The sequence below is a fragment of the Thermobia domestica genome, chromosome 5 (genome assembly GCF_964235325.1).
Source record: "Thermobia domestica chromosome 5, izTheDome1.hap1.1, whole genome shotgun sequence".
Taxonomy (NCBI): domain Eukaryota; kingdom Metazoa; phylum Arthropoda; class Insecta; order Zygentoma; family Lepismatidae; genus Thermobia; species Thermobia domestica.
This window is the reverse complement of record NC_137458.1, coordinates 267,922,801-267,950,198: the sequence shown is the minus strand read 5'-3', so window position 1 is coordinate 267,950,198 and position 27,398 is coordinate 267,922,801. Positions and strand designations below refer to the sequence as shown.

Below are 27,398 nucleotides of genomic sequence, written 5' to 3'. Positions count from 1 at the left end.
TCTGCGAATCTCTTACAAACTGCATCAACGCATGTATTAGGTGTCCGAGGAACTGGTACAATTTGCTGATATGCAACAAATATTTCGCTCGCATAACCATACCCGTTGTTAGATTGATCTGACATCCTAATCATTACAGTGCAGTTGTATGGTCCTACAACTCATGAAGTTTTATCTCATTCCCTTCATTCCTGCTGAGAGTTTTTTGTCAGTAAGTGTATGTCAATCGATAGATCACATCGAACTAAACGGAGTGAGATGCTTCAGAGCAAGTTTTCATGCATAATTTTCGAGAAAATCGAGAGAAAGTAATTTTTATGGAGCTAAAATGTATGTTTTCGTTGCCAATAATAACACTAGTTAACAAATTTAAACTTTTGTTTGTTACATGAGAAAAATCACCTGATCTTAAAGGAACTTTTTGCGCTGAATTCGAATATGCACTCGGTTTCTCTCCATCACGTACAGTTTTCCCGTAACAGAGGGATTTTCGGGAAATTCCCTCAAAAATTTCCTTTTTTCAGATATTTTATTCCCCTAGCTCCTGTCCCCTTACATATAGTAACATAGAAATTATACCTAAGTATACCTTGGTTTATATTTAACAAACCCTAAAAGTTTCGTAAAAATCGCTTTGTTCTTTCTAGAGAAATAAATATATTTGTATGTGTACTGTGTGCACTGTTTATTGCACCTGATAGTAATGCTTTCAGATCTCCTGAGTTGGGGTAAAAACGATTTGCTTTATTACTACAAACACAGACATAAAAATGAATATTTACAATAGTCAACAACACACTTGTATTGCTCTCTGTAAATTAGAAACGTGTATAAAAATAGAATGTACTTCCAACGTATATTTTTTTTAAACTTACAGTATATGTATATCTTAATACATATATATACAATTCTCCAAGTTTTTTCGTTTTGTTCATGAAATGGTTATCAATATTTGTTATCAAATGTAACAGAATGCAAAAGAAAGAAAGAATGGAATACAGACTCATTGTTGACAACAATGAACTAATGCAGTCTGAATTTTCCACTACGGTATCGTTTCCCCCCTCCCCCCGCGCATTTCTTTCTTGTGTTCTTGACACCTGGTGAGGGAGTTTTGTACATTTTTATATTGACGTGTGGTTTAACACTACTTCACTTTCAAAGTAGTCTTTGCTGCTAAGAGTGCTTTCATGTTTGATCTTAACGGCAATATACCCAACTAAGACCAGAAGTTTAGTTTGTGATCAGTACAATGGCGTCAAGAGGACGGCGTTCGTGTGTTAACTCACCAAATAGTTTTTGTTATGTGTGTGGCCAGTTTGTAGTTAAAGGACAGTGTAGATCCATTACGCCATCGGTGAAACTAGCATATTATATATATTTCGGATGTCGAGTGGGAGATCAGGACAAAACTTGGGCACCCAACATAATTTGTGCGTCGTGCTACGTCACTTTACTTGTATGGGCCAAAGGGAAACGGAGGTTCATGAAATTTGCTGTACCAATGGTGTGGAGAGAACCCACCAACCATCTGGATGATTATTATTTTTGTCTCACAGTAGTTAAGGGACATTCTAAAAAAAAAGCAAATACACAATAAGTTATCCCAACGTTAAATCCGCAATTAGACCTATTCCGCACGGGGATGAACTTCCACTTCCCGAGCCCCCTACCAACTGGGAAGAGATATGGCCAAAAGACTCTGATGATGATCATGACCTTGATGAACCATCGACATCAACATGTACATCCAAGGATCCAACGTTCATCCCTGACTGTGTTCGCGAGCCACATTTCATCCTCAATGTAAACTTAATGACCTAGTCCGTGATTTGCACCTGACAAAACAAGAGGCGGAACTTCTGGGATCAAGGCTCCAGCAGTGGAACTTATTGGATGCAGAAACGAACATATCAGTGTACAGGAAAAGGCATGTTCAATTTTCAAGCTATTTCTCAATGCAAGATAATGTGTGCGTATGTACGGATATAAATGGGTTGATGGCGGAGCTAGGAATTCCTTACGTTCCAGAAGAATGGAGGTTACTTATCAACGCGTCAAAGGTCAGCCTTAAAGCGTCCTTTTACATAATGGGAATAAAAAACCTTCTATACCACTTGCGCACTCAGTGAAGATTAAGGAATCCTATGACACCATGTCAACTTTGCTAAATCTTATAAATTACAAGGACCATTGTTGGCAAATATGTTGTGATCTCAAGGTAGTTGGTATTTTATTAGGACTGCAGTGCGGTTACACGAAGTACCAATGTTTTTTATGTTTATGGGATAGCCGAGCTGATGACAAACATTATGAAGTGAAGGAATGGGAACCTAGAGTGAATTACGTACCTGGAGAATGCAACGTCAAATACGCTCCTTTGGTAGATCCTAATAAGATATTACTAGAGGTCTGCGCGGATGCGGATATCCGCAGCAAAATGAGTATCTGCGGATATATATTTCTTTTCTGAGCGGATAGCGGATAAAGTTGCGGATATGGTGTCCTACATCTTTTCTCTACCTAAAAAAATCACTATAAAATTTTTGATGATGGTGGAAAGAGCACTAAGAAACGTTTGTTTTGAATTAAACGTTTTAAAACAGGTTGAAAAATAGCTAAAATCAAAATAAGTATGTTTGAAGCTTGTGACTCAGTGACAGCAAAAGGACAAGAAATGACATGAGAGTTGTCCTTTTATTGCTCTTTTCAATATTTTTAGCAGCCGTTTTGTAGGTGAATGACATCTCTGACCTAAAATGAACGATACGACAGGCCCCTTCGCTACTCCTCGAGTATCGCTATTTACTGTAAAAATGAAAAATAATTGCCGCCAAAGACCCTCTGATAAAGCTGAAAATTTTCAGACCATTGGCCTTGAAGATGAAGAAATGTGTTCAAATAAAGTTTCCCCAGCCTGAGAGGTCAGGAACCAAAACCATAATTTAACACACCACATCCCCATCCGTAAACTGGAAACTGGTGGCAAACTGGAGAAGCGCGTAGGTCACCGAAATAGTAAACAAATCACATCATTCTTCAGCAGCTAAAATCTAGAAAAATACGCTCATCTCTCTCTCTCTCTCTCTCTCTCTCTTTACTGTTACTTGACTGTTCTTCTTTACTGTTTTCTTTGAAGTACAGCAGATATCGAATGCACATTTGCAATCCCGCAGATTTCTCTTTTCGGAAAGGTACCAATGACCTCAATGAAGATCCCGACGGATTGGAGTTTTATAACAGCAATTTCTGTCTCTCTCCTTCTCTTCGTGTGTGTATATATATTCTGGGCCTCTGGTAACGAAAGAAAGAACAACCAATGCGTTGTTTCTCTGACCCTGTGTCCAACAATAAGTGGAGGCTGCAAAAAAAAAAAAAAAAAGTAAATTCTAAACTTCCTCTATTGCCTCGTCCCGAAATTAAAGGCATAGACCTCCTATTTGTATTCGAAGTTATTTTTACTTCTAGTTTCAGTAAAAGCGTGGTCGTGAAAGCATGCAGATTGTATTGCGTTGTTAGTTTCGGGACATTTTTTTATTTAGTGTAATTGCTGGTGCTAGTGTCAGTTTGGGATGGAGGCTACCTCAGCCACTACAATTACTTCCAAATTAAAGCAGGGTGTATATACTATTGTGCAAGAAAATAAACTGAAATCAATAATATGGAAAAGTTTTGGTCATGTGTACGATGGTGATACTAAAGTCAAAGATGTTGTGGCATGTTTCCAATGCAAGAAAGTTTACACTTACAAGGGACATCAGTCAGGTACATCAAATATAGCAAAACACAAATGTGATATAAAGCAGGCGTCGATGATTAGTTTTTTGAATGTGAAACCACAGAACAAGTGTGTTCCAGTTCCACCGAACTTAAAGCAAAGTGCAACAAAAAGACTTGTGACCTTTGTTTCAAAAGATATTGTTCCTTTCTCTGTTGTTTCTGGGAACGGTTTTGTAGAATTTTCGCAATTCTTGCTTGAAACGGGTGCGAAATATGGACCAATAAACGCGAAAGATCTACTTCCACATCCAACCACGATTTCTAGGGCGTTGACAGAAGAAGCTGCGTCTCTTCGAGATACGGTATCTAGTGAGGTGAAAGAGGTGCTTGATGATATTGGTGGTGCAGTGACTGTTGACTTGTGGAGTGATCGGTATAGAAAAATAAACTATTTAGGGGTCACTTTTCATTACATTCACAAAGGAGCACTGCAAGAACGCGTCTTGTGTACTAGGGGATTGGACTGTGAGATGAAAAAGACTGGTGATAATATAAGAATTGAGATTGTTCGCGTATTTAGAAGTTTTAATATCATCGAATTTATTGACCAAGTAGTGTTTGTGACTGACAGAGGTCCAAATATCGTTTCTGCTTTGCGGCAATACACAAGGATATCGTGTTCTGCTCACATTTTAAACACAATTGTAGAGAACACTACAACAAATTCAAACACAGAAGTGGATGATATTTCGTATTTGATTGGTTCTTGCCGTGGTCTTACGACATTCTTTAAAAGATCCGGACTGCAAAATCGTCTCGATAAAACCCTGAAGGGCGATATTGACACTCGCTGGAATAGTAAATTAATTATGTTTGAAAGCATCGAAACACAGTGGGAGAACATCTTATCCATTCTAAAGGAAGCAAACAAAGAAGACTTATTGGATGATTTAAACAGGGATTTGTTAAGAAAATTGATACTTTTCTTATCACCCTTTAAAGCAGCTTCCGATGAGCTTGAAGCTTCAAAAAGGCCTACGTTATTTCTTGCTGTATTATGGAAAGAGAAACTTCAAAGTATGTTGAGAACACAAACAACACAAGACTGTTTGTTTCTTCAGAACTTGAAGAAAAAGGCGCTTGCACTTATCAGTGAAAAGTGGGACATAACAATGATCCATAAATTGGCAGTTTTTCTTCATCCTAAATACAAAAGTATGAAGTTTCTCTCAGAGGATGAGCGAGAAGAAGTTAAAAACAATGCTAGAGAGATGGTAGCGAAGAGGATGAAAAGCTCTATCCGAGAAGAACGACTATCTCCACCAATAAAGAAGCAAAGGGTCAATGTTGGCACCTTTCATGAATTTGAAGATTCTTCTGATGATGAAGCCACAGGAAGTCCATCAAGCCGGAAAGATGAAGTTACCAGCTATGTACATGGGAAGTTTCACTTCGAGGAGGATTTTGACCTCATTGCCTGGTGGTTTCAACAAAAAGAAGAGTATCCCTTTCTGAGCAAAGTGGCATTGTTTGTCCACTCTGTGCCCGCTACAAGTGCTCCATCCGAAAGAAGTTTTTCAACTGCAGGTCATACTTTGCAGGATCGACGCACTAGTCTGAATCCAAGTTCAGTCGATGATATAATTTTTCTCAACAGCAACTTACCTTAACTCCAAAATTTGCAACATGTATAAAAAAAGTGTGCTTCTCTGTGGCAAATAATAACTAGAACATTATGTTTCGTTTGATTTTTTTCTTCTTTTGCGTTAAAACCTCTACCATAAATATGAAGTGTTTTTAATGTGAATTGTGATGTGTGATTGTATGTGAATTTGTTTGCGGTGCTGCGATTAATTTTTAATTCTTAATAACGATTATTTCTATTTCACCTTTGTGTTTTGAACAAATGTTCTTTTTTTTATGAGTAATGATGTTTAAAAACTTAGTGACGTGGTCCAAAATTACTCGATAGAGGGGATATCACCTACGTGGCATTATTTTGGTCCGATACCTGCATTTGAAGATCTTGGGTAAGTACATAGATCGTTCATTAATTTCTAATTTGTATTTGCACAGTTTATATTACATTTTATTTAGCGTAGTTGATATTTGATCACGAGAAAACTGATATAATATATTGTTTCGTTTGATTAAGAAAACTACAAGGGATAGCTATTTAAAATGTGTTTAAAAATATTTTCGAAATCATGACTATTATAGAATATGTAAGTTGTATATATTTGCTACCTCATTATCTGCGGATGCGGATGCGGGTGCGGATAGAGATGTTGCGGATGCGGATAGCGATGCTGCGGATGCGGTACGGATGCGGATGCCATATTTTATATCCGCGCAGACCTCTAGATATTACTACCGCCACTTCATATCAAGTTAGGACTTATGAAAAACTTTGTCAAAGCCATGGACACATCTGGTGAAGGTTTCAAGTATTTGCGAGATAAGTTCCCTAACCTGAGTGATGCTAAGATTTCAGCGGGAGTGTTTATTGGTCCCCAAATTAGGAAATTAATGCTTGATGATAGCTTTGACAGCAAGTTAAACAGTGCTGAGCTAGCTGCCTGGACAGCATTTAAGTGTGTTGTGCGCAACTTTCTGGGCAATAACAAAGCTCAGAGTTACACAGAAATCGTACAGGACATGATACAGAAATACAAAGAGTTGGGTTGTAGGATGTCTTTAAAAATCCACTTTTTGCACTCCCACCTCAGCTTCTTTCCTGCTAACCTAGGTGCTCTCAGCGACGAACAGGGGGAAAGATTCCACCAAGATATAATGGCAATGGAGAAAAGGTACCAGGGACGATGGGATCCTTCAATGATGGGGGACTATTGTTGGGGTCTTGTTAGAGAATGCAACATTTCTTACAAAAGAAGGAAGTAGTGTACGTTTTTGTAACCCAATGGAAGTTTCATATATTGTGATAGTTTTGATTGTCTTTTCATGACCTTTTGGTACATTTGTATTATTGTTTATTGTAAATTGTCACACTTGTAAATTATATTGTATTATATTTTATATATGTGTTTGTGGTAATAAAGCAAAACGTTTTACCTCAACTTAAGAGATCTGAAAGCATTACTATAAGGTGCAATAAACAGTACACACAGTATACATACAAACATATTTATTTCTCTAGAAAGAATAAAGCGATTATTACGAAACTTGGAGGGTTTGTTAAATATGAATCAAAGTATACTTAGGTATAATTTCTATGTTAGTATATGCAAGGGGACAAGATCTTGGGGTGTAAAATAAACGAAAAGGGAAATTTTTGAGGGATTTTCCCGAAAATCCCTCTGTTACGGGAAAATCGTACGTGATGGAGAAAAACCGAGTGCATATTCGAATTCAGCGCAAAAAGTTCCTTTAAGAACAGGTATTTCCTTTTATGTAACAAAACCTTTGTTAACTAGTGTAATAGATACTTTTATTATACTGAACAATAAATGATATTGTTGATTTATTTATTTATTTAATGTAAATGTAGATATAAAATATTGTTAAGTAGCAGATTATATGTATTGTTGTTTGTATAACGGTGACATACAATTCCTCACAGTTATTTAGCTATTACTTGTGATTATACACAACATAGTTGTTCATTCCATATTCATTTTATTCTAGGGAGCGTTCAAAGCTGCTGTTGGAGGTCTCTAGTTTGCGAGAACAGGCTTCACAGCAGAATATAGAAGCCATAAGGAAAGAACAAGAGCCGAAAGACACTAAAGAAGCTGCTGTGTATGTTAACCTTTCAGATGAAATCAGAGAGAGCATCGAAACTGAGACGAATTCTCAGTTGAATGAGGTAAAGTGTCTTCGTGAAGAGAATACTCGTTTGCAACAGGAACTTCAAGACTGTTTACTCTCTTTGGATGAACAGAAAACAAAGTGTGAAGAGATGAACAGAAGAATGAGTAACATATCTTCTCTCGCGAAAAGTCTAGAAGAAAAGGACAAAGAAATAGCTGAAAAGGTGAAAACCATTAAGGTTCTTGAAGAACGGACTCAAGCTTGTAAGTGTTCCACTCTTAATGAAAAAGTGGCAGAGCTGGAAACAAAATTAACCAAAGCGACAAATACACAACAGTCTTTGTTGGATCAAATCAAATCTTATGAGGAGCGTGTAGCGGATTATAAAAGTATTATTGGTGCTAAAGACAGTGAACTTGGTGTCCTTAGTGAAAAGTTATGTGAACACCAGCGACTTCTCGAAGTCGAACAAGCAGAGCATAGTGATCTTAAACATGAAACTGAAATGTATATGAATAGGATGGAAGAATTATTGTCATCTGTGAATAAATATGAACGAGAGATTGAAACGTTACGTGCAGATAAAATTACTCTGGAAGAAAGAAGTAAAGCGTTTGAAGCGAAGAAAGACATGATCTCACAGCAGACGTGTGAGATTGAATCTTTGCAAACACGAATGAAGGAGGTAAGATTTTTATTATTAAATAGTTGATTTTGAGTTTAACATCCCGTGCAGCAGCGAGGCTATATGAGACGTGGAGCTACTGATTAACGTGGAATCCGAACCACATGAGCTCCCGCCGGGAATCGAACCCGGGTCTCCCACGCCAAAGGCGTGTACGCAAACCGCTTACTCACGAAGGAGCTCTTGTTGAACATTGAGAAATGTTGGGAAACATTTGCTTTTTTACTAAGCAATGTTCGATATTTCCTGTTTAGAAATGGTGGCAGTTCTCTAAATATTCTAGATTTCAAGAAAGAGACCCTCGTTAGTTTCAGAGAAGTGATGCATTTGGAGGTATGTATACTCCTTGGAAAGAAATTGCTTGTGAGATAGGCATAAACTTTTAAGTTCTGTAGCATTTTTGTGGATAATACGGCTCGCTAGCGTGAGCAAAATAGATATGCTGATAAGAAATAATTACTACATTAATAAACAGACTAAATACTCAACAGTTACGCAGACATTGTAATTTCTGCAACATTTAGTGGGTAGCTCGTGTTTTTTGGTGCACTAGGTTCTAGATTCGATTCCCGGTGGGAGAACCTTGAAAGAACTACAGTGGTTCAAATTATATTTTAACCGTAGGGAGGGTTCCGGGTATTTGGAAAACCTGGAGAACCTAAAAAAAAAAAAAAAAAAAAAAAAAAAAAAAAAAAAAAAAAAATAAAATAAAATAAAATAAAAAAAAAATAAATAAATAAAAAAGTCAGTGAATTTAGTTGCTAGTACTGTGCTATGAAAAGCATAGTATTGAAATAATATGGTATATGCAGATCTTTAATTTTCAAGCTATTGACCATCGAAGATGGGTTTGAACTCAGTGAAACCAAGAAATTTTACTAAAAGCGATTGATGGAACACATCGTATCTTGACCAAATTTGACATAGTGGTAGACCTTCTTGAGGTTACTACGTGTATGAAATATTATATTGTTCATATCTTTGGTCCTCGAGTTATTTGTCATTGAAATTGAGGTTTAAACTCACTTGAGTCCAAATCCCAAGTTTGAAAGCCAATAACTCAAGAACCAGATGCCTGCACATCACTTTATTTCACAAACATATTTAACTTGCTAATAGGTAAGTCAATGAAGGGTCGAATAAGGAAAAAAAAAAAAAAAATGGTGGAAAGCTGGAACAAATTTTATTTTCTTTATATGTGTCCGTAACAACATACTAATTTTGCATCACTCTACCAACCCGTTTTTGGCCGCCATCTTGGAAAAATGGCCCCAAAAATTAGTTTTTTGTAAATATCTCGCATGGAAAGCATTTTAAGCAAAACATGTTATTACAAAAAAATAATCTATATTAAATTCTCTACAAGAAATATTCTCTTCATTTTTTTTTCTCTAGGATGCACCGTTTAGATGTTATAGGCATGGCAAATTACGCATTTTTCTTCCAACATAGCTTTGTAGCAGAACCTTTTTTAATGTAAAATATAAATTAATATATTTTTCATTAATTGCAGGTGTGACTAAGGATAAGTAATCATTTCTATTAGATCATCTATGTTCAAGATGTCAGCTGAAAAATGTTTTATCTGTGACAGACTTCTCGGTGATGGTGTTACATGTACAGTAAAAGAAAAGGGACTGAAAACATTAGTAGACTGCAGTATTAAAGTGAAAGATGGAAACGAATGTCAACTTAAGGGACTGAGAAGTGTTACACTTCATGAAAAATGTAGAAAAGTTTTCACCAAAAAAAAAAAAAAAAAAAAAAAAAAAAAAAGCGTTGCTATCGTAACGCACTTAATCACCTACGCACATAACCCTTAGGTCCGAAGTACTAAGATTTAATTTTTAAGAAGCCTGCCTGTTTTGTAGACAATGTACATCAGATGAAAGTTTAGAGAGAGAGTGAAAAACTTTGTGAGTGAGCGTGAGAGTGTACATCGCGTCGAAACCATTCAAGTTGAAGATTCTATTATGGAAGCAACCGACATAAGAAATGACGACTGGGCCAAAGAAGTTAGTATTAGGATTGACATTGTTCATGATTTAGTTGCTACTGAAGCCAAATACCATTCTTCATGCATGAAAAAGTTCTACAAGATTTCTTCTGGAATGAAACGTGGTCATCCGAAAGATAATGTTTCAGGTGCCATGGCTTATGCTTTCAACTACCTTGAAGCTAACAAGGAAGAGTGCCAATTTTCATTCAGTGAAATTTTTCAAGATTATAATAATGCACTGCCAACTGAAAAAGCAATAAGAATTAAACTGAAAGAAAATTACTCAGAAGATATATCAACAAACAAAGAATACAGGGTGTAGAAGAACCGAAACTTGAAAGAAAGCTGCCTCAGCATATGATGCATACAGTCCTAAGAAGATGCTTACTACCATACTTTTGATTAAAATGCATCGCTAGTCCTACTTGCGATGAGGATGAAAGATATTTTGGTGTAGGTGCTGTGATTATGACGTAAGAAATTGTTATACTTGTTCTTTCACATTTTGTGCTATTCCCAGTCTTGTTTTTCAAGATAATAGTATCGAGAAGGCATTTTAAGGTCCCAGGAATAAATGAATTAACGCCATTCAAAGATGATTTGCTGATTGCTATTCGTAAACCTGGGATCTGATATCTTCAGCAATTATTTGCCCGGCTGTCATTATGATTCTCAACTTCTCTTCTTCCATATACTTGCGCTTTTGACGATCACACCATGCATCCGTGAGAATTTCATGCCCTGTATCACGGAAGCAAACTATGGACTTTGTTTTTGTTTGTTGGCATAATAATATCTTCTAAGTAATTTTCTTTCAGTTCTTATTGTTTTTCTTTTTCAGTTGGCAGTGCGTCATTATAATATTGAAAGCACTGAATGAAAATTGGCACTCTTCCTTGTTAGCTTCCGGGTCAATCCAAATGAAATCGATAATGATGGTTGGTTGCTGACAAAATTTAGTTTATTAATTTTTTTTTTTTTTTTTTTTTTTTTTTTTTTTTTTTTTACCTAAGTTTATACCACATTTAGGGAGCTGAAAACGGGTATTCATTTATTTTTTAGTCGCCCAGGTTTTGTCGTGGCGGCCAGGGGCCTGAGCTCATTTTGAACTTGTTAGTGCATTCCGTTAAACACATAACTTTTTAGGTTTTAAAGATAACGAGTTCAAACCAAAACCATATGAAAGATATGGAATGGACAATATTCTATGTTCTGTGCACATTGAGACGTGCTTCAGAACGTCGAGAAAGGAAGCTCTGAACATTGAGGTTGGGCACCTAGAAATTGCAATTTTGGAATGTACATTTTGAAACAAAGAATTGAAAGTGTCTCATTTATTTTGTCTACATAGAGACTAAATAATAGACAACTTCCTAAACAAGTTTCAGATCTGAGAACTATATACTTGATTTTTTTGGAAATTTTTAAACATTGCTAATTTTCGAAAATTGTATATTTTCACTCTCAGGAAGGACAGAAGTAAAAAATCCCAAATTTGCACAAAATAGACGATAGTTGTGCAGTAACAAGTGGGTAAAATTGCACCACTGAGACTCGAGTAGTTTCAGTTATAAGGATTTTCTTCACTGGGACTTAATATCATGAAGCGCCATTCGAGTGAATATAAACTTTGTAGCAAAAGTCAAAATAACACTACAGTAATATTAAATGGGTAAAGTATGCATAATTTATAAATCATATCTTGTACAAAAAACGAAAGACGTCTGTTATTTCTTTCCTGCCTACAGCGCTGCTGTTAAGAATCAGTGAGGTAAATAGTTGACTAATTTGTGTACAGAGTTGGGCACTGATAATTGAAAGTAAGACCTTAGGAATTGTGAGATCTGTGGGTGTGAGTTTCCTTCAAACCTTAGTGATTGGCACCTACACTTTGTCATTCGTACATAGTTTAAAAGAAGTTCTTGGGCCATGGGGATGGAAAAAGTGATCCAAAAGATCGTTATTTTCCTGACTGATGTCTTCAGTTCCCTCAGTCCACCATTTCTGTCATAAATACAGGCTACGGTATCATTAGGTGCAAATGACAACATGCTATGTTCTGGAAGTACTGAATCACTGCAATCAGTAAAATCATCTGATTGTGAGTATTCATAACATCTGATTTGTTTTCATGAGAGGTACAAATCTATGATGTGATCTGGTATTAATTCTTTTACAAGTAGGAAATCTCAAATTTCTTGATGTTTGACTGCACTTCTTCTGATGAAACATAGATAAATTGTATGCCTGAGATACTATATCAACACAAAACCTGGACATCTGTTCAGTTTTTAGAATCGTGAATTTCACATTACTGCAACAACTTATAACTCAAAAACTATTCAAGGGGGCGCGGTGGCTCAGTGGTAGAGCGCTCACATCCGGTGCGTGAGGCCCCTGGTTCGATCCCAGCTCGCGTCGTGTGGATTTTGTGGTGGACAAACACTGTGCTCGTGGGTTTTCTCGGGGTTCTCCCGTTTCCTCCCACTTTCTTCATTCCACTATTTTATTCATTTCTCATCATCATCCGTATCCTTTAGCAGTGGTGCCCACCCCCCCTTATGTGTATGACGCACCCCCCCAATTGTCTATCCGTAGGTGTTCTTCCATGAAAAAAATCTTCTTTTCGATTAATTTTACCCCCCCCCATCAAACATATTTATATAGATTTTAACCCCCCCAAATATTTCAATGACGCAGTTTGCGTCATAGCCCCCCCCCTTGTGGGCACCCCTGCCTTTAGCCTAGCCGGCATAACCGTGGGACGTAAAACTCAAAGATTTCATTTTATTTCAAAAACTATTCAAGCCTCAGAGATGCAATTTTACTCACTTGTTACTGCATAACTATCGTCTATTTTGTGCAAATTTGGGATTTTTCACCTCTGTCCTTCCTGAGATATTTGATGGTGAAAATACATGATTTTCGAAAATTCGCAAAGTTTAAAAATTTCCAAAAAATGAAGTATATGGATCTCAGATTTGAAACTTGTTTGAGAAGTTGTTTACTATCTAGTCTCTATGTAGACAAAGAATTGAAGATGAGTCTTATTTATTTCGTTTCAAAATATACATTCCAAAATTGCAATTTCTAGGTTTCCAACCTCAATGTTCAGACCTTCTTTCTTCGACGTTCTAAAGTACCTCTCAATGTGCACAGGACACAGAATGTTGTCAATTCTGTTATCTTTCATATGGTTTTGGTTTGAACTCATTATCTTTAAAACCTAAAAAGTTACAACGTTTAACGGAATCCTCTGAAAAGTGCAAAATACGGTTAGGCGCCTATACAAAATAGCTGCCACATACAAACCTGCGCAGCAAAAAAATAAATGAATAACCGTTCGCAATCTTAGGTAAAAAATTTATAATAATAATAATAATAATAATAATAATAATAATAATAATAATAATAATAATAATAATAATAATAATAATAAATTTTGTAAGCAACCTTTGACCTGGAAATTGGTCGATTTCATTTGGATTGCCCCTTCCATAATGGAATCTTTAACTTGAATGGTTTCGACGCGATGTACACTCTCACGCTCACTCACAAAGTTTTTCACTCTCTCTCTCTAAACTTTCATCTGACGTACATTGTCTACAAAACAGGCAGGCTTCTTAACAATTAAATCTTAGTACTTCGGACCTAAGGGTTATCCGCATAAGTGATTAAGTGCGTTGTGATATCAAACGCTTTGCTATTTTTTTGTTTTTGTGAAAACTTTTCTACATTTTTCATGAAGTGTAACATTTCTCAGTCCCTTAAGTTGACATTCGTTTCCATCTTTCACTTTAATACTGCAGTATACTAACGTTTTCAGTCCCTTTTCTTTTACTGTAAATGTAACACCATCACCGAGGAGTTGTCACAGATAAAACATTTTTCAGCTGACATCTTGAACATAGATGATCTAATAGAAATGATTACTTATCCTTAGTCACACCTGTAATTAATGAAAAATATATTAATTTATATTTTACATAAGAAAATCACTAAAGCAAAATAGTATCAGAAAATTTTCGTTAAGGCTCTGTTACAAAGCTATGCTGAAAGAAAAATGCGTAATTTGCCATGCCTATACTATCTAAACGGTGCATCCTAGAGAAAAATGAAGAGAACATTTCTTGTAGAGAATTTAATGTAGATTTTTTTTTTTTTTTTTTTTTTTTTTTTTTGTAATAACATGTTTTGCTTAAAATGCTTTCCATACGAGATATTTACAAAACACTCATTTTTGGAGCCATTTTTCCAAGATGGCGGCCAAATCCGAGGTGGTAGAGTGGTATGTTGCAAAATTAGTATGTTATTACGAACACTTATATAAAGAAAATAAAATTTGTTCCAGCTTTCCACAATTTTTTTCTTATTCAACCCTAAATGATCCCTTATTGACTGGCCTATAAGATTTGCTATTCTTTTTAAATCAATGATTTATTTTTTTTATTTTTTTTTTTTTTTTTTTTATCGCTATAGGGAAATTATTAGTTTAGCTAAATATTCTGTAGAAAGTAAGATTTGTTACATTAAAAGAGAGATTTTGTTGTACTCTTGACGTTGTTTTGATTTTAAGAATGTTGCTGAAAGAAATTTAAAGAACAAATCAATCATGTTCACTATATCTATTAATACATTGATGATTAAAATTTTGAAAAAGTAAATAAATACATAATGCTTTAGTTGAAAGTTGACTTTGTCACTGACTATAGGATTTCTTTTTTTCACTTATTATTAGTAGTATTAGTATCAGTATTAATATTATTATAGAAATGCAACTTACTTATAAATACAGGTCGACATACAAAACTTGATTCTTGTAATTGCTTGTATCCTATGTTCACAGAAATACTCCATAATTATAAACTTTTTTTTTTTTTTAACTTTGTAAGTTGTGTATTATGAAATTTATATCACGCTATTAGAAAGAACGACTCAAAGAACTCCTTTTTGATAATTTTGGTAATCGCCAGTGAAAACAGTAGGTGATACTATAAGCACACTGAGCTGATACTATTATTTTATACTGGTCATCGCTCTTTCTCTTATCCTCTATTATTATTTGTTTGTTTGTGTGCATCGTCCCTTTTCAGCACTGAGATTATATGAAACATGGATCTATAGTTCAAGATAAAATCCAAACCACTGTAATGCGTTCAAAGTTTCATTGCTTTCCCACTGAAAATCTAGCCTGGGAGCCCGCGGGGAAAGGTGCGAGCAATAGTCACTAGACATTATGGAGAGCTCAGTTCTCTCTTGTTGCATGTGTTGAATGAAAAGAAAGCAACGATATGCGTGCGATTGTTTATACAATTTAAGTTAATTTGTACAGATATTAGTGAATTAATTGCGAACCTACAGAACGTAGTTAGTGTGTGTTGGAGTACCATATGACAAAGAGTGCAGAGAGTGTTCAGCGCAACATCATACGACAGTTTCAACATTACGCACGTAGTGATGAGATGATTGTGAAATAAAGCAGAAATTGGTGCATATGTAATCAAAGGAAAGGGCATTCAAATAAACTTCCTGTCAATGCGGAAATTATGGAACGTGTGCGGAATATGTACACAGTCCTAAAAAATTGTGCTAGCCTGGGTTAAACACCCATAAATTTATCGGTTCAAGATTCCGCGTATTGGGCTAAGATTTCACCCTTATAAATTGCAATTAGTGGATAATTGAAAACTGATGATTCCTCCAAAACGATTCCTTTCCGTGAAGTTTTATTGACACAAATAGATGATGAACGACCTGCTAACAAAGTCATTTTCAACAGTAAGACACTGTTTCATATCTCTGGAAAAGTAAACTCACACACTATTATACCGGGGATAGCGAGAACCCATATTTCATTTTGGAAATTTTAAATAAGGCAATCGAATTAGGTGTCGATTGTGGATATAATTAATAATGATTTTTTCTTCATAAGACTGCTTTAATTGTCTTCCCCATTAACATACTAAAAATTTCCATTGATCTGATTTATTAAGGCCGCCATCTTGGTAAACAGCAGACGAAGAGGCACCTTCATTCGGTTTTTGTCTAATTTCGTACAAGTGACCTAGGAAAGAAAATAAGCGGACCACTTTGAAAAAGGAGAAAATTCCAATTAGGTAAAGTTTTTAGATTGGAACCATTCCCCAGAAATGATGGTCGAGTTCCGAAAAAACATTGCATTGAAAAAATACATAGAACTCTCTGTCTTATCAGGATGTTGAAATTTTATTACGATTAGTAACATTGTACATATCCAAATCATGTTTTTTATTCTGAATGATTTTTACGGTATTTCTTGTTTTTTAACGATCGGCGAAATGTTCTCGTCCCTTTCCCCCAAACTACCTTTACTACTAAAGTCATATTGTGTGTTTTGTATTTAATATATACTAATGGCTAATTCCGGAATTTCTACTTTCCGGAATCCGGAAAATAAAATCTGGAAAAATTCCAGATTCTAGAAAATTTTGGCCATCCCTAATGTATATATAATGAAAATGTGACACTTGTATTTCGTTCTTCAAAATGTTCATACGACCCTTTTGTTACTAAGCACGAAATTCCCGAAATACTGGTTGAAATCACCAAAATCAATCTTCTTTCTCAATCGTCATCTCTCTCAGCAACTTTATCATATTTTCTTTAACTGTTAGTGGGATTACTTTCCAAATTTTCGTCTTATAGGAAACTTATTCTCAAATTTTTCGCTACATTCTTCTCCAACAAAATAGGCAGTTTCTTGCAGTGAAAACAGAATTCAGTCTGCCCTAATTTCTTTTTTACTGGAGATCTGCTCGTACTTGCTACGTTTTGTTTGATACTAGCTCGAATGATGTATGCAATCATTATGAACGGTAAGGATTTTTGTTTTTAGTTACATATGTATATATACGAGGAGGAATAGGAAAGTTTTTTGTTACAGCCAAACGAAACACTGCAGGAATAAAATTTTGATTGCATGAGAAGGACCCTTCCTTTGTAAGTGAACTTGCTTAGTCTCGCAACAATAATTCCATATGATGTGGTGAGTGGTGTTGCCAAGAGCCGGAGTTGCCACCATTTGCACCATAGTCATGGAGTTGGAAAAAAGGGATTTGCGAGCCATGATTCTGTGAGCGTTATGGGATTTAAATTAATCAGGTAGCTGGAAAGGTTGACACGAGCCTTGGAGAGTGCACCATCGCGTGCAACAGTGTTTCGTTGGTTTTCAGAATTTAAACTGGGCCGGACCTCATTAGAAGACGAGGGGCATAGTGGAAGGCCTCAACAGCTGTGACAGAGGAAAACATTGATGCCTTGCAGCAGATGATTAGGAATGATTTGCGAGTGCTATACAGTGACATCGGGTGTACCGAGTTTTTCAAACATCGTGCATAAACACTCGTGTGAGAAAAATTTCATGTCGGTGGGGTGCCACACAACTTGACTGAAAATCTAAAGCAGAGAAAAGTGGAATAGTGTCAGCACATACATCATGAATGTTCAAAGTGGGGACTCTAGGAGGATTTGAGACATTATGACAAATGATGAAACCTAGATTTACCAGTGTGATCCCGAGACAGAGCCCCAGTCATCTGTTTGAGTGTTTGGATATCGGTTTTCCATCCCTGAAGATGCTGTGAATCTCCAAAGAACAGTTAGGTGCACTGCTAGAAAACCTTTGCTTCCAGGATTAGTTTAGGAGGATGAGACGTTGTGTGGAATGGCGGAGAGAAAATTTCGAAAGTTATAATACAGGGTGGTCCATAAGTCTTAGTACAGTGGATTATTTTGGAAACAAACATGATTAAATCAAATCTGAGTAGCGGAGGGCGGACTTGGGTAAAGGAGCTACCGATTGATGCATGCGTGGTGAATGGTAGCCATCTTGGATCCAGGTTATTTTTTTCAATGGCAAGGTAGGCATGTGACACATCAGTTAACACTGTTTTTTGCAGGGGAATGCAGTCCTGCCAGCAGAAATGCGTTATGTCCCGTTCCAAAGTTATGACGCCCCAAAGTCCCACCTACAGGATGTGCTCCACATGTTGCCCGTCAATTGCAACACACAACCGGAGTCTTTTAATCCAGTCCTCCTAAACCCGTAACAGCATAGCGGGGGTTATGCTATCACAGGCGTCCTGAATACGTCCCTGTAGGTGTGCAACATCCCGAATCATCATCTTATACACCAGGTGTTTTAAGTGTCCCCATAAAAAAATCTAAGGGAGTGAGGTCCGGAGACCGATCCAACGTCCAGAAAAATGTAGATCCAAGCATTCCCAGACAGACAGTACATAGTGCGGTGGGGCACCATCTTGCTGAAAATATCGCGGCAAGGTGGCATCAGGGCGGAGAAGCAACGGAAACATCAACTCCTGTAACATGTCCAGATATCGGACACCATTTAGGGTACCAGGAGTGAATAAGGGTCCTATGATCTACGTGTTCCATACGCCACACCACACCGTGATATGAGCAGGGGTAACCCTTTGCAGGGATTGATCGCATGCGGGTTTGCATCCGACCAATATCGTATGTTCTGGCGTTTCACTTCACCATGCAAATGAAAGTTTGCCTCGTCTGTGACGAGAACGCTGGCTGGGAAATGCGGATCACGGTCATATTGTGACAAAGGCCATTGACAAATTCCATGCGCTGGTCCGGATCATCCTCTGAAAGGTTGTGGACAAGCTGCAGCTTGCAGCTTGAAGGGATGCTACTTGTTCGTATGGGGAATCCTCTTCACGGAAACACGTGGTACGCCTGTTATCGCTGATAGATGTCTTGTGCTATGCTTCGGACTTTTCACACTCGCAGCAAGCACCATTGTAGATTCTCCTCATCTGTCTCGGTTCGTAGGGGACCTGACCGTGGTCTGTCGGCAACATTACCAGTTACACTGAATTTCTTAATGAGGTACCTAACGGTGTTGTGGCTTATTGCAGGTCTTTTGGAGTAGCGCGCGTTGAAGTCCTGGGCAATCACATGACTGCTGCTTTCCCCAGACATTAGGATGATCTTAATTCTTTTCTACTTTGTTAGTGTCATCTCGCTCTACCTGCAACGAAAAGAAAATCTGTCAAATTTGGGGCGTCACATCTTTCTTGCAGCGTTAGTGCCGTGTCGCTCTCCCTGCAAGGAAACAGAAAACCGTCAACTTTGGGGCGTCATAACTTTGGAACGGGACATGATAACGCATTTCTGCTTGCGGTACTGCATTCTCCTGCAAAAAACAGTGTTAATTGATGTGTCACATGCCTACCTTCCCATTAAAAAAAAAAAATAACCTGGATCCAAGATGGCTGCCATTCACCACGCATACATCAATCGGTAGCTCCTTTACCCAAGTCCGCCCTCCGCTAGTCAGATTTGCTTTAATTATGTTTGTTTCCAAAATAATCCACTGTAACTAAGACTTATGGACCACCCTGTAGCTGAAATAAGTACACATATCTTTATTTCAATTATTGTAAGTTTAAAGTATTCTCTCCAACATTCTACACATCATCTCATCCTCCGAAACCAATCCTGGAAGCATTGTACCTAACTGTTAATATACATTTCTCTCTCTCTCTCTCTCTCTCTCTCTCTCTATATATATATATATATATATATATATATATATATATATATATATATATATATATATATATATGACCAATTCCATTTCAAATCGTCCAGGGTGGTCCACACGACTGTCTCAGATTTAGTTCATTTTTTGAAATAAGAAACTACATACAAAATTATTAGACCCATATTTTTTCTTTTTGCTGAAAAAAATTTTTTCTTCGACATACAGCCTTCCAAAATGGCCACCCTCCTCTCAGATTGCTCGAAAAACTGAAAAACATGTCATATTAAAAAAATTTATTGTAGAGAAACGAGTGTACTTAGTAACGTAATCGCAATAGCAGGAAGAGTATAAAGTTGTATGTTTCGTTGGAGGGCCAAAATTCGTCTATTGGTCCAATAGGAATCGCGCAATTCACTCGCAATGTTGCCAACTTTGATAAATTTTTGCTAACTTGAAACCTTTTTTTTTCTGTCCTCACGAGCAATATCAACCATCTGCTTCTAGCATCGAAATCTACTCCATAAGGTCTCTTGAAAATGTAAAGGACTTACGTTTCTGATTATTACATCCCACGTTATAGCATGATGAAAAGCTGAAAATTGCATTAAGACGCCATGTTTGGACGCCATTTTCTCAAAAACCCCACCTTTTAAAAATCTGAATTTTTTACATGTATTGGAGAAGTACCTAAGTATTTAAAATCCGTTAACCGTTCATGCGGCTGCAGCCCCTAACATTCGCAATTAATTATTGAAATTTCGATTTTTGTACTTGCAATGTAAATATTTCCTATGGGCATTTAGGTCCTATACACAAGGCGATTTGAAAGGGAGTGTGAAAATTTTGAGAGTAGAATCCTGACATCAAATCCATTAGAAAAGTTCCTATAAACATGAGTCGAATTCCGCTTCGTTTTCGAGTTACAGGGTTTCCAACTCGGGATCCAAAATCGGTTCGGGACAATAGAAAATGAAATATATATATTTCGCGTTAAAACAGAAACTGTGTGTTAAAGCTTTGATAAAATTACATGTATTTCATTAAAAGGTTTATCTCATGCGTTATTGATAGTTTGCAACATTACGTGTGAATTTCACTTGATGTATGCCATCATTAGTAAAACCAAAATGTCGAATAAAAACTACGTCTGTGTAAGTTGTAATAATAATAATAATAATAATAATATAATAAAGATGAAGAAGAAAAATATTTTTTATTATCGCAAAACCTCTCGTAACTCCACGCATCAAGTTCGAACTTAATCAAGAAGTTCTGCTTCAACCACGAAACAGTTTATTACGAGATTCGGTGTCGTGAACATCGTCCTAGTGTTCTCTGGAACCATGAAAATTGTTTTCACTGGTAACATGACATTGTAGTGCACTAGTTACAGTGTTTGTGTGAATAACAATGGGGAAGATCTACACAGAGAAAAATCCGTTCTCCGTACAGCGATATATTGTACAAATATACGGTATCCTCTTGCTTACTATAGAAATCAGTACGGAATATACGTTATCCGTATGCTACATAGACACTACCCTTAGATGTTACATCATGCTGTTGCAGGATGTCTGACATCTAACAGTTTTCCGTATATCACATGTATATACTTATGTTACCTTGGCCAGCTATATGTTATATACGTCCATTTGTATCTGAGATCCTGACCGCCTACATTGTTTCATACAGAAAGTACGTATAGATGGAACATTTATACAGAAAGTATTAAAAAACATGCATTTTCAGTTATACGTCTGCTGTACGTTGTCCAAAAAATACAGGAATTACGCATGTAACCTATTTTTTTAAGTTACCGCCTACAATTTTTTTCTCAGTGTATTACAGTAAGGACCGTATTAAATGTGTTGATGATTCTAAAAGGCATAAGATAATTGTGTACAGAAAGAATTCTTGACAAACATTTTATCTTGCGGTAAAATATACGTATTGCGTACAGCGCGTCTGCCAAAACGTAGTATTAGGAGAGGATGATTATTCGTGTAAAGGGTGCTTTGAATATTTACCGTGAACAACGTGAATGTGTGTGATATATTGGTGATCACGAAAGAAGATGTAAATATGAAATTATGCACCAGCAAGATAAAGAATTTGTTCCTCTGAATGTAGATTTGGAAACCATTAATCAGATAGTTAACATGAATGTGTCCCCATTAAAATGGCCGTTATCGGTGAAACCTAGACTACGGTGAAGGATTCACATCTCAAAATTTTTCATACTGCGTTTCAAATCGCCTTGTGTACAAGACACAAATAATCATCCTCCCCTAAGAGTACGTTTGGGCTGACACGCTGTACGCAATCCATATATTTTACCGCAAGATAAATTTTTTGTCTAAATTCGTTCTGTGCACAATCACCTTACGGCCAGCATAATCAACACATTTAATACGGTCCTTATTGTAATAGGACTTCCCCATTGTTATTCACACAAACACTTAACTAGTGCACTACAATGTCATGCTACCAGTGTAAACAATTTTTCATGGTTTAAGAGAACACTAGGACGATGTTCACGACACCGAATCACACAAACTATCAATAACGCACGAGATAAAACCTTTTAATGAAATACATGTAAGTTTTCGAAACCTGTGGTGATGTGAGGGAAAATTTTGCTTCGTGTGATGTTGGCAATCACTAATGAATACCAAATATCAAATAAAATCCACGTAGTGTCATTTGGAAACAAATAAAAGTTCTAGCAAGTTGGCAACACTGCCAACTTAATTGCAACGCTCGTAAAAATCATCATATTGATACGAATCAACTTTCTGAACTTTATCAAAGCTTTAACACACAGTTTCTGATTTAACGCGAAATATATATATTTCATTTTCTATTGTCCCGAACCGATTTTGGATCCCGAGTTGGAAACCCTGTAACTCGAAAACGAAGCGGAATTCGACTCATGTTTATAGGAACTTTTCTAATGGATTTGATGTCAGGATTCTACTCTCAAAATTTTCACACTCCCTTTCAAATTGCCTTGTGTATAGGACCTAAATGCCCATAGGAAATATTTACATTGCAAGTACAAAAATCGAAATTTCAATAATTAATTGCGAATGTTAGGGGCTGCAGCCGCATGAACGGTTAACGGATTTTAAATACTTAGGTACTTCTCCAATACATGTAAAAAATTCAGATTTTTAAAAGGTGGGGTTTTTGAGAAAATGGCGTCCAAACATGGCGTCTTAATGCAATTTTCAGCTTTTCATCATGCTATAACGTGGGATGTAATAATCAGAAACGTAAGTCCTTTACATTTTCAAGAGACCTTATGGAGTAGATTTCGATGCTAGAAGCAGATGGTTGATATTGCTCGTGAGGACAGAAAAAAAAAGGTTTCAAGTTAGCAAAAATTTATCAAAGTTGGCAACATTGCGAGTGAATTGCGCTATTCCTATTGGACCAATAGACGAATTTTGGCCCTCCAACGAAACATACAACTTTATACTCTTCCTGCTATTGCGATTACGTTACTAAGTACACTCGTTTCTCTACAATAAATTTTTTAATATGACATGTTTTTCAGTTTTTCGAGCAATCTGAGAGGAGGGTGGCCATTTTGGAAGGCTGTATGTCGAAGAAAAAATTTTTTTCAGCAAAAAGAAAAAATATGGGTCTAATAATTTTGTATGTAGTTTCTTATTTCAAAAAATGAACTAAATCTGAGACAGTCGTGTGGACCACCCTGGACGATTTGAAATGGAATCACTCATATATATATATATATATATATATATATATATATCATTCCCCAATATGGTACTTGCAATTGTTAGTGTGGAGAAATCTTTATAGTGTGACAAAGTTTTAACACGCAGTTTTTCATCCCACAGAATACACATTTTTTAACGACTGATTTCTACATTGCTTAGAATAAAATACGAAAATACAGGGTGCGGCACGTAAAACCGGCCCGTAAAGTGAACACATAAAATGAAAGGTAATGTATTGAATATGATTAACTACAACACATAAATGAAATGTAATGTATTGAATATGACTACTCACCTTCACAGCAGCCTTCACAGCAGGTGCTGAAAGTGTCCTCCGCCCACTTCAACACACATGTGAGCACGATTGAGGAGATTCATATATACCCTTGTCAGTTCTTGTGTTGTAATGCTATTGGTGACATCCTGGATCCTGGTCTTGAGTTCTTCAATTGTGTGTGGATTTGTTTCGTATACTCTTCCCTTTAACAGTCCCCATAAGTAAAAGTCCAGTGAGAATGAACCCTTCAACAATGGCAACACGCTCGGATATCGAATACGGTATTATCACACACTGACACTCACCCGGCTTAACACAACGAGACCTTTTTCTCAACTGGTTTCGACAAGTTTCACTGGCTGCGGCTGCACGTGACTGCTGCAGGTCACGTAAGTCGACCCGACCTCGACACGCCATCTCTTGGTAGGAAGGTAGATTATTTAAGTGTTGCCAAAAACACAATATACCAGAATATTACGACGGGCCAGTTTTACGTGCCGCACCCTGTAGCATCCTATTGCAAAAAACATTGTGTTTACATGTTTTTAATATTCTTCATTGAAGGTTCAAGAACATTAATATAAATTGGAAACATGATATTTTTATTTCATTCGCAAGTTTCTAATAAATTAACAAGCGTAATGACTCAAGCGCTTATCAATTCTTTACTTGCACTTAGTTGGTATTGCCGTTTTAACTGCGAATGATTAGTCCGTATGAAGTGTAAATATCACTGCGCCAACAGAGCTTTCTCCTCTATCTATCTCTATCTCAGTTTGTTTTACCGGATGACGATTGTTACATGAGACAGAAGCGAAGTGGAATTTTTTCTATGAACTATGGTCTAGACAGGAATTTTTTGAGGGGAGCATACTACATGTAGAACCTTATGTACTAACGTAAAGAATATTAAATATATCGTTGAGATATTCATTCGGGTCTGATCTTCAGTGGTATGTCACTTTTTGACATTTTCGAGCTGTCACCATATCTTCATTTTAAATATTATATATAAAGGGACCGTGTCCACTTGGGTTCTTTTTGGATATAGCTCTGATGTTAGCAAGAAGACCGTATGAATATTTTGATGAACGAAGGTCCAAGTTTTCGTTTAAAAAAAAAAAAAAAAAAAAAAAAAAGATAAAGTAGGAGAGGGAAGGGAGAACATTTCCTCGATCGTCAAGAAACAAGAAATATTCTAAAATTCATCTTTCATAATAAAACATAATTTAGAGATGAATGATGGACGTTAGTCCTAAAAGTATTCTCACATTCCAATAAAACTGACAGTTCTATGTTGTTTTTAAATTTAATTTTCTGGGAAGTGGTCATCGTTTATGAAGAATGGTGAGTCATGGAGAAATATCTTAAAATCCTGTTTAATAGGAAATTTTCTGCTCTTTTCAATCGGTCAGTTCAGTTTCTGAAGTTGACTGTCTTTGAGAAAGTCAAAAACCGAATGTTAATGCCTCTTCGTCCCCCATTTTTTCAAGATGGCGACCTTAGACAAAGTCGGATCAGTGGCGACTTTTAGTATATTAAAATGAGAAAGACAATTACAACGAGCCTAGAAAAATCATTACGTTCGTGAGTATCATATAAGTGAATTCTAGTTCTACTGGCTTAAAAGTATCTTTTGTACCGTATCGAAACAAACTGTATGACCTATTTTTCTTCCAAGAGCACACTATCACTGGTAGAAATTGTCTTAATATGAGCAGTAAATGGCTTTCCACAATTGGACGGAGGTGGCAACAATTTTATTTTCCAACTAGTCAGAGCACCACCTCACTAACATCCCGATATTCGGAATCATCTGAATGAACTCCTGTCAGGACGATGAATTGGGCGCGCTAGAGACCAAGATGTTTTCTACGAGTGGCCACCGTGGTCCCCTGACTAATATACCTGAGACTTACTTTTGTGGAATTATAGATCAGATATTTTACCTCTCCTACCTGAAAAGTGTCACTACTGTCATCGAGTCTATTCCAGTTGATATGTTAGCGCGTGTTCGACCTGAGCGAGAATATTAGCTCGATATGTCCAGTGAGACACGTGGAGCATACATTGAGCGTGAGGTCAACAATAAAATTTATGAGTTTTCATGACAATAGTCTCAGTTGAATACGATTAACAATAGCCACATTATTTGGTTTGATAAGTCAGGGTGGACATTCTGCACATTATTCACTCTCACATTTTCAAACTATAATTCTTGTTTTTCTCTCTTAAAAGTACTGAGCTTGTACATACCTTGGTACATAAACATATTTGTTTTCTGTTTCAAGTATCTTGTTATATCATACTTTGCATATATTCAATGCATATACGATATACTTTTATGTATGGTACAATAATAGGAGACTATTTATGGAGGCATTCGTTTTGGGTTTATTTTGATGATATTTGTCGAATTACTGCTAAGCATCGCATATAATTTCAGTTTCCATTACCGTAATTAATCAATTGATAGAAGAGACGAAAAGAATCAAACATAATTCTTTTTTCAAGATGATATTTCAATATATTACAGTGGATAGGGAACTTACAATGTCTTGCTACTGAGTGTCTATAATATATATGAGAGATTGAATTCCTACAACTGAGTTTCAGTTCGCAAAACTCTGACACATTATAGAACTTACGGAACATTAGTTGATATGACATCATTAACTTACACCTTTAAATCTCAAAACATAAGACGCTCATACTGAGAAAAAACTGGAAACTGTCATCTCTGGTAGTTATGTTGGTCGATTTTTCTGTGGTATTCGATTATTCTTCTATCTGAATTGGTGATTAATGCATATATGAAACAAATTAGCTTATTAATTAATTTGTTTATCAACAGTTGGAATCCCTTGCACAAGAAAAAGATGAAAAGATCCAAAGTCTTGAAAATAATTTAGAAGAACAGAGAAAGCAGTTTGAAAAGAATCAGCAGCTTCAAGAAGTAAGTTCCGTAATTTTTATCTATGTAAGGAAAATATTTTACATTCTTGAATTGTTCGATTTTAGTGACGCTATTGGAACGTATGTGTAGATTATTGTCTTATTTACTTTCACTGTGTCATTTTAAAATAATAATAATTTAATGAACCCTATATATATATTAACACCCCCTAAATTAATAGCTTAGATTTAACGTTAACCACGTTCTTATATATATATATATAAGAAAAGTGTTTGTTTGTGGTTAACGTTAAATCTAAGCTATTAATCTATATAAAATGTATCCACTAATGCATCGTCTTGAAAAATGAACTTCGTTTACATATGCATTTATTAAACTGAATCAAGTGTGGTAAAATCAATGTTTATGCAACATGTGTATTGTAAAAATAATTTAGTAGCTTAAGTACATTTTTAATGGGTTTTGTATTACCTTTAAAAGCGACAAGAGTAATTAGTTCATATTATTTCTCTAAGTTTTAATTCCTTGAATTTACACCGTTGTTTCAGAATTTGCATGCGGAAGTTGAGGAATTACGAAAGGTGCTTCATGAAAAGGAAAATACGTTACAGAAAGAAATATCTGGGAAGGAAAAGGAGATAACTTCACTGCAACAAGGTAATATATTATCATTTATCCAAGTCCTTTTTTTTCTGTATTGAAATAGACGTGCGTTTAAGAGTCACTA

General features: G+C 36.2%; 1 protein-coding gene across 1 annotated transcript in view; it reads left to right on the top strand.

Moving 5' to 3' along the window:
• LOC145686588 (uncharacterized) overlaps positions 1 to 27,398 on the top strand; it is a 188,197-nt gene that overhangs the window by 97,425 nt on the left and 63,374 nt on the right. Inside the window, exons 20-22 of the mRNA XM_081760044.1 lie at positions 7,366 to 8,176; positions 26,609 to 26,710; positions 27,220 to 27,328. Coding sequence (XP_081616170.1) covers positions 7,366 to 8,176; positions 26,609 to 26,710; positions 27,220 to 27,328 — 1,022 coding nt within the window. The remainder of the gene's footprint in view (positions 1 to 7,365; positions 8,177 to 26,608; positions 26,711 to 27,219; positions 27,329 to 27,398) is intronic.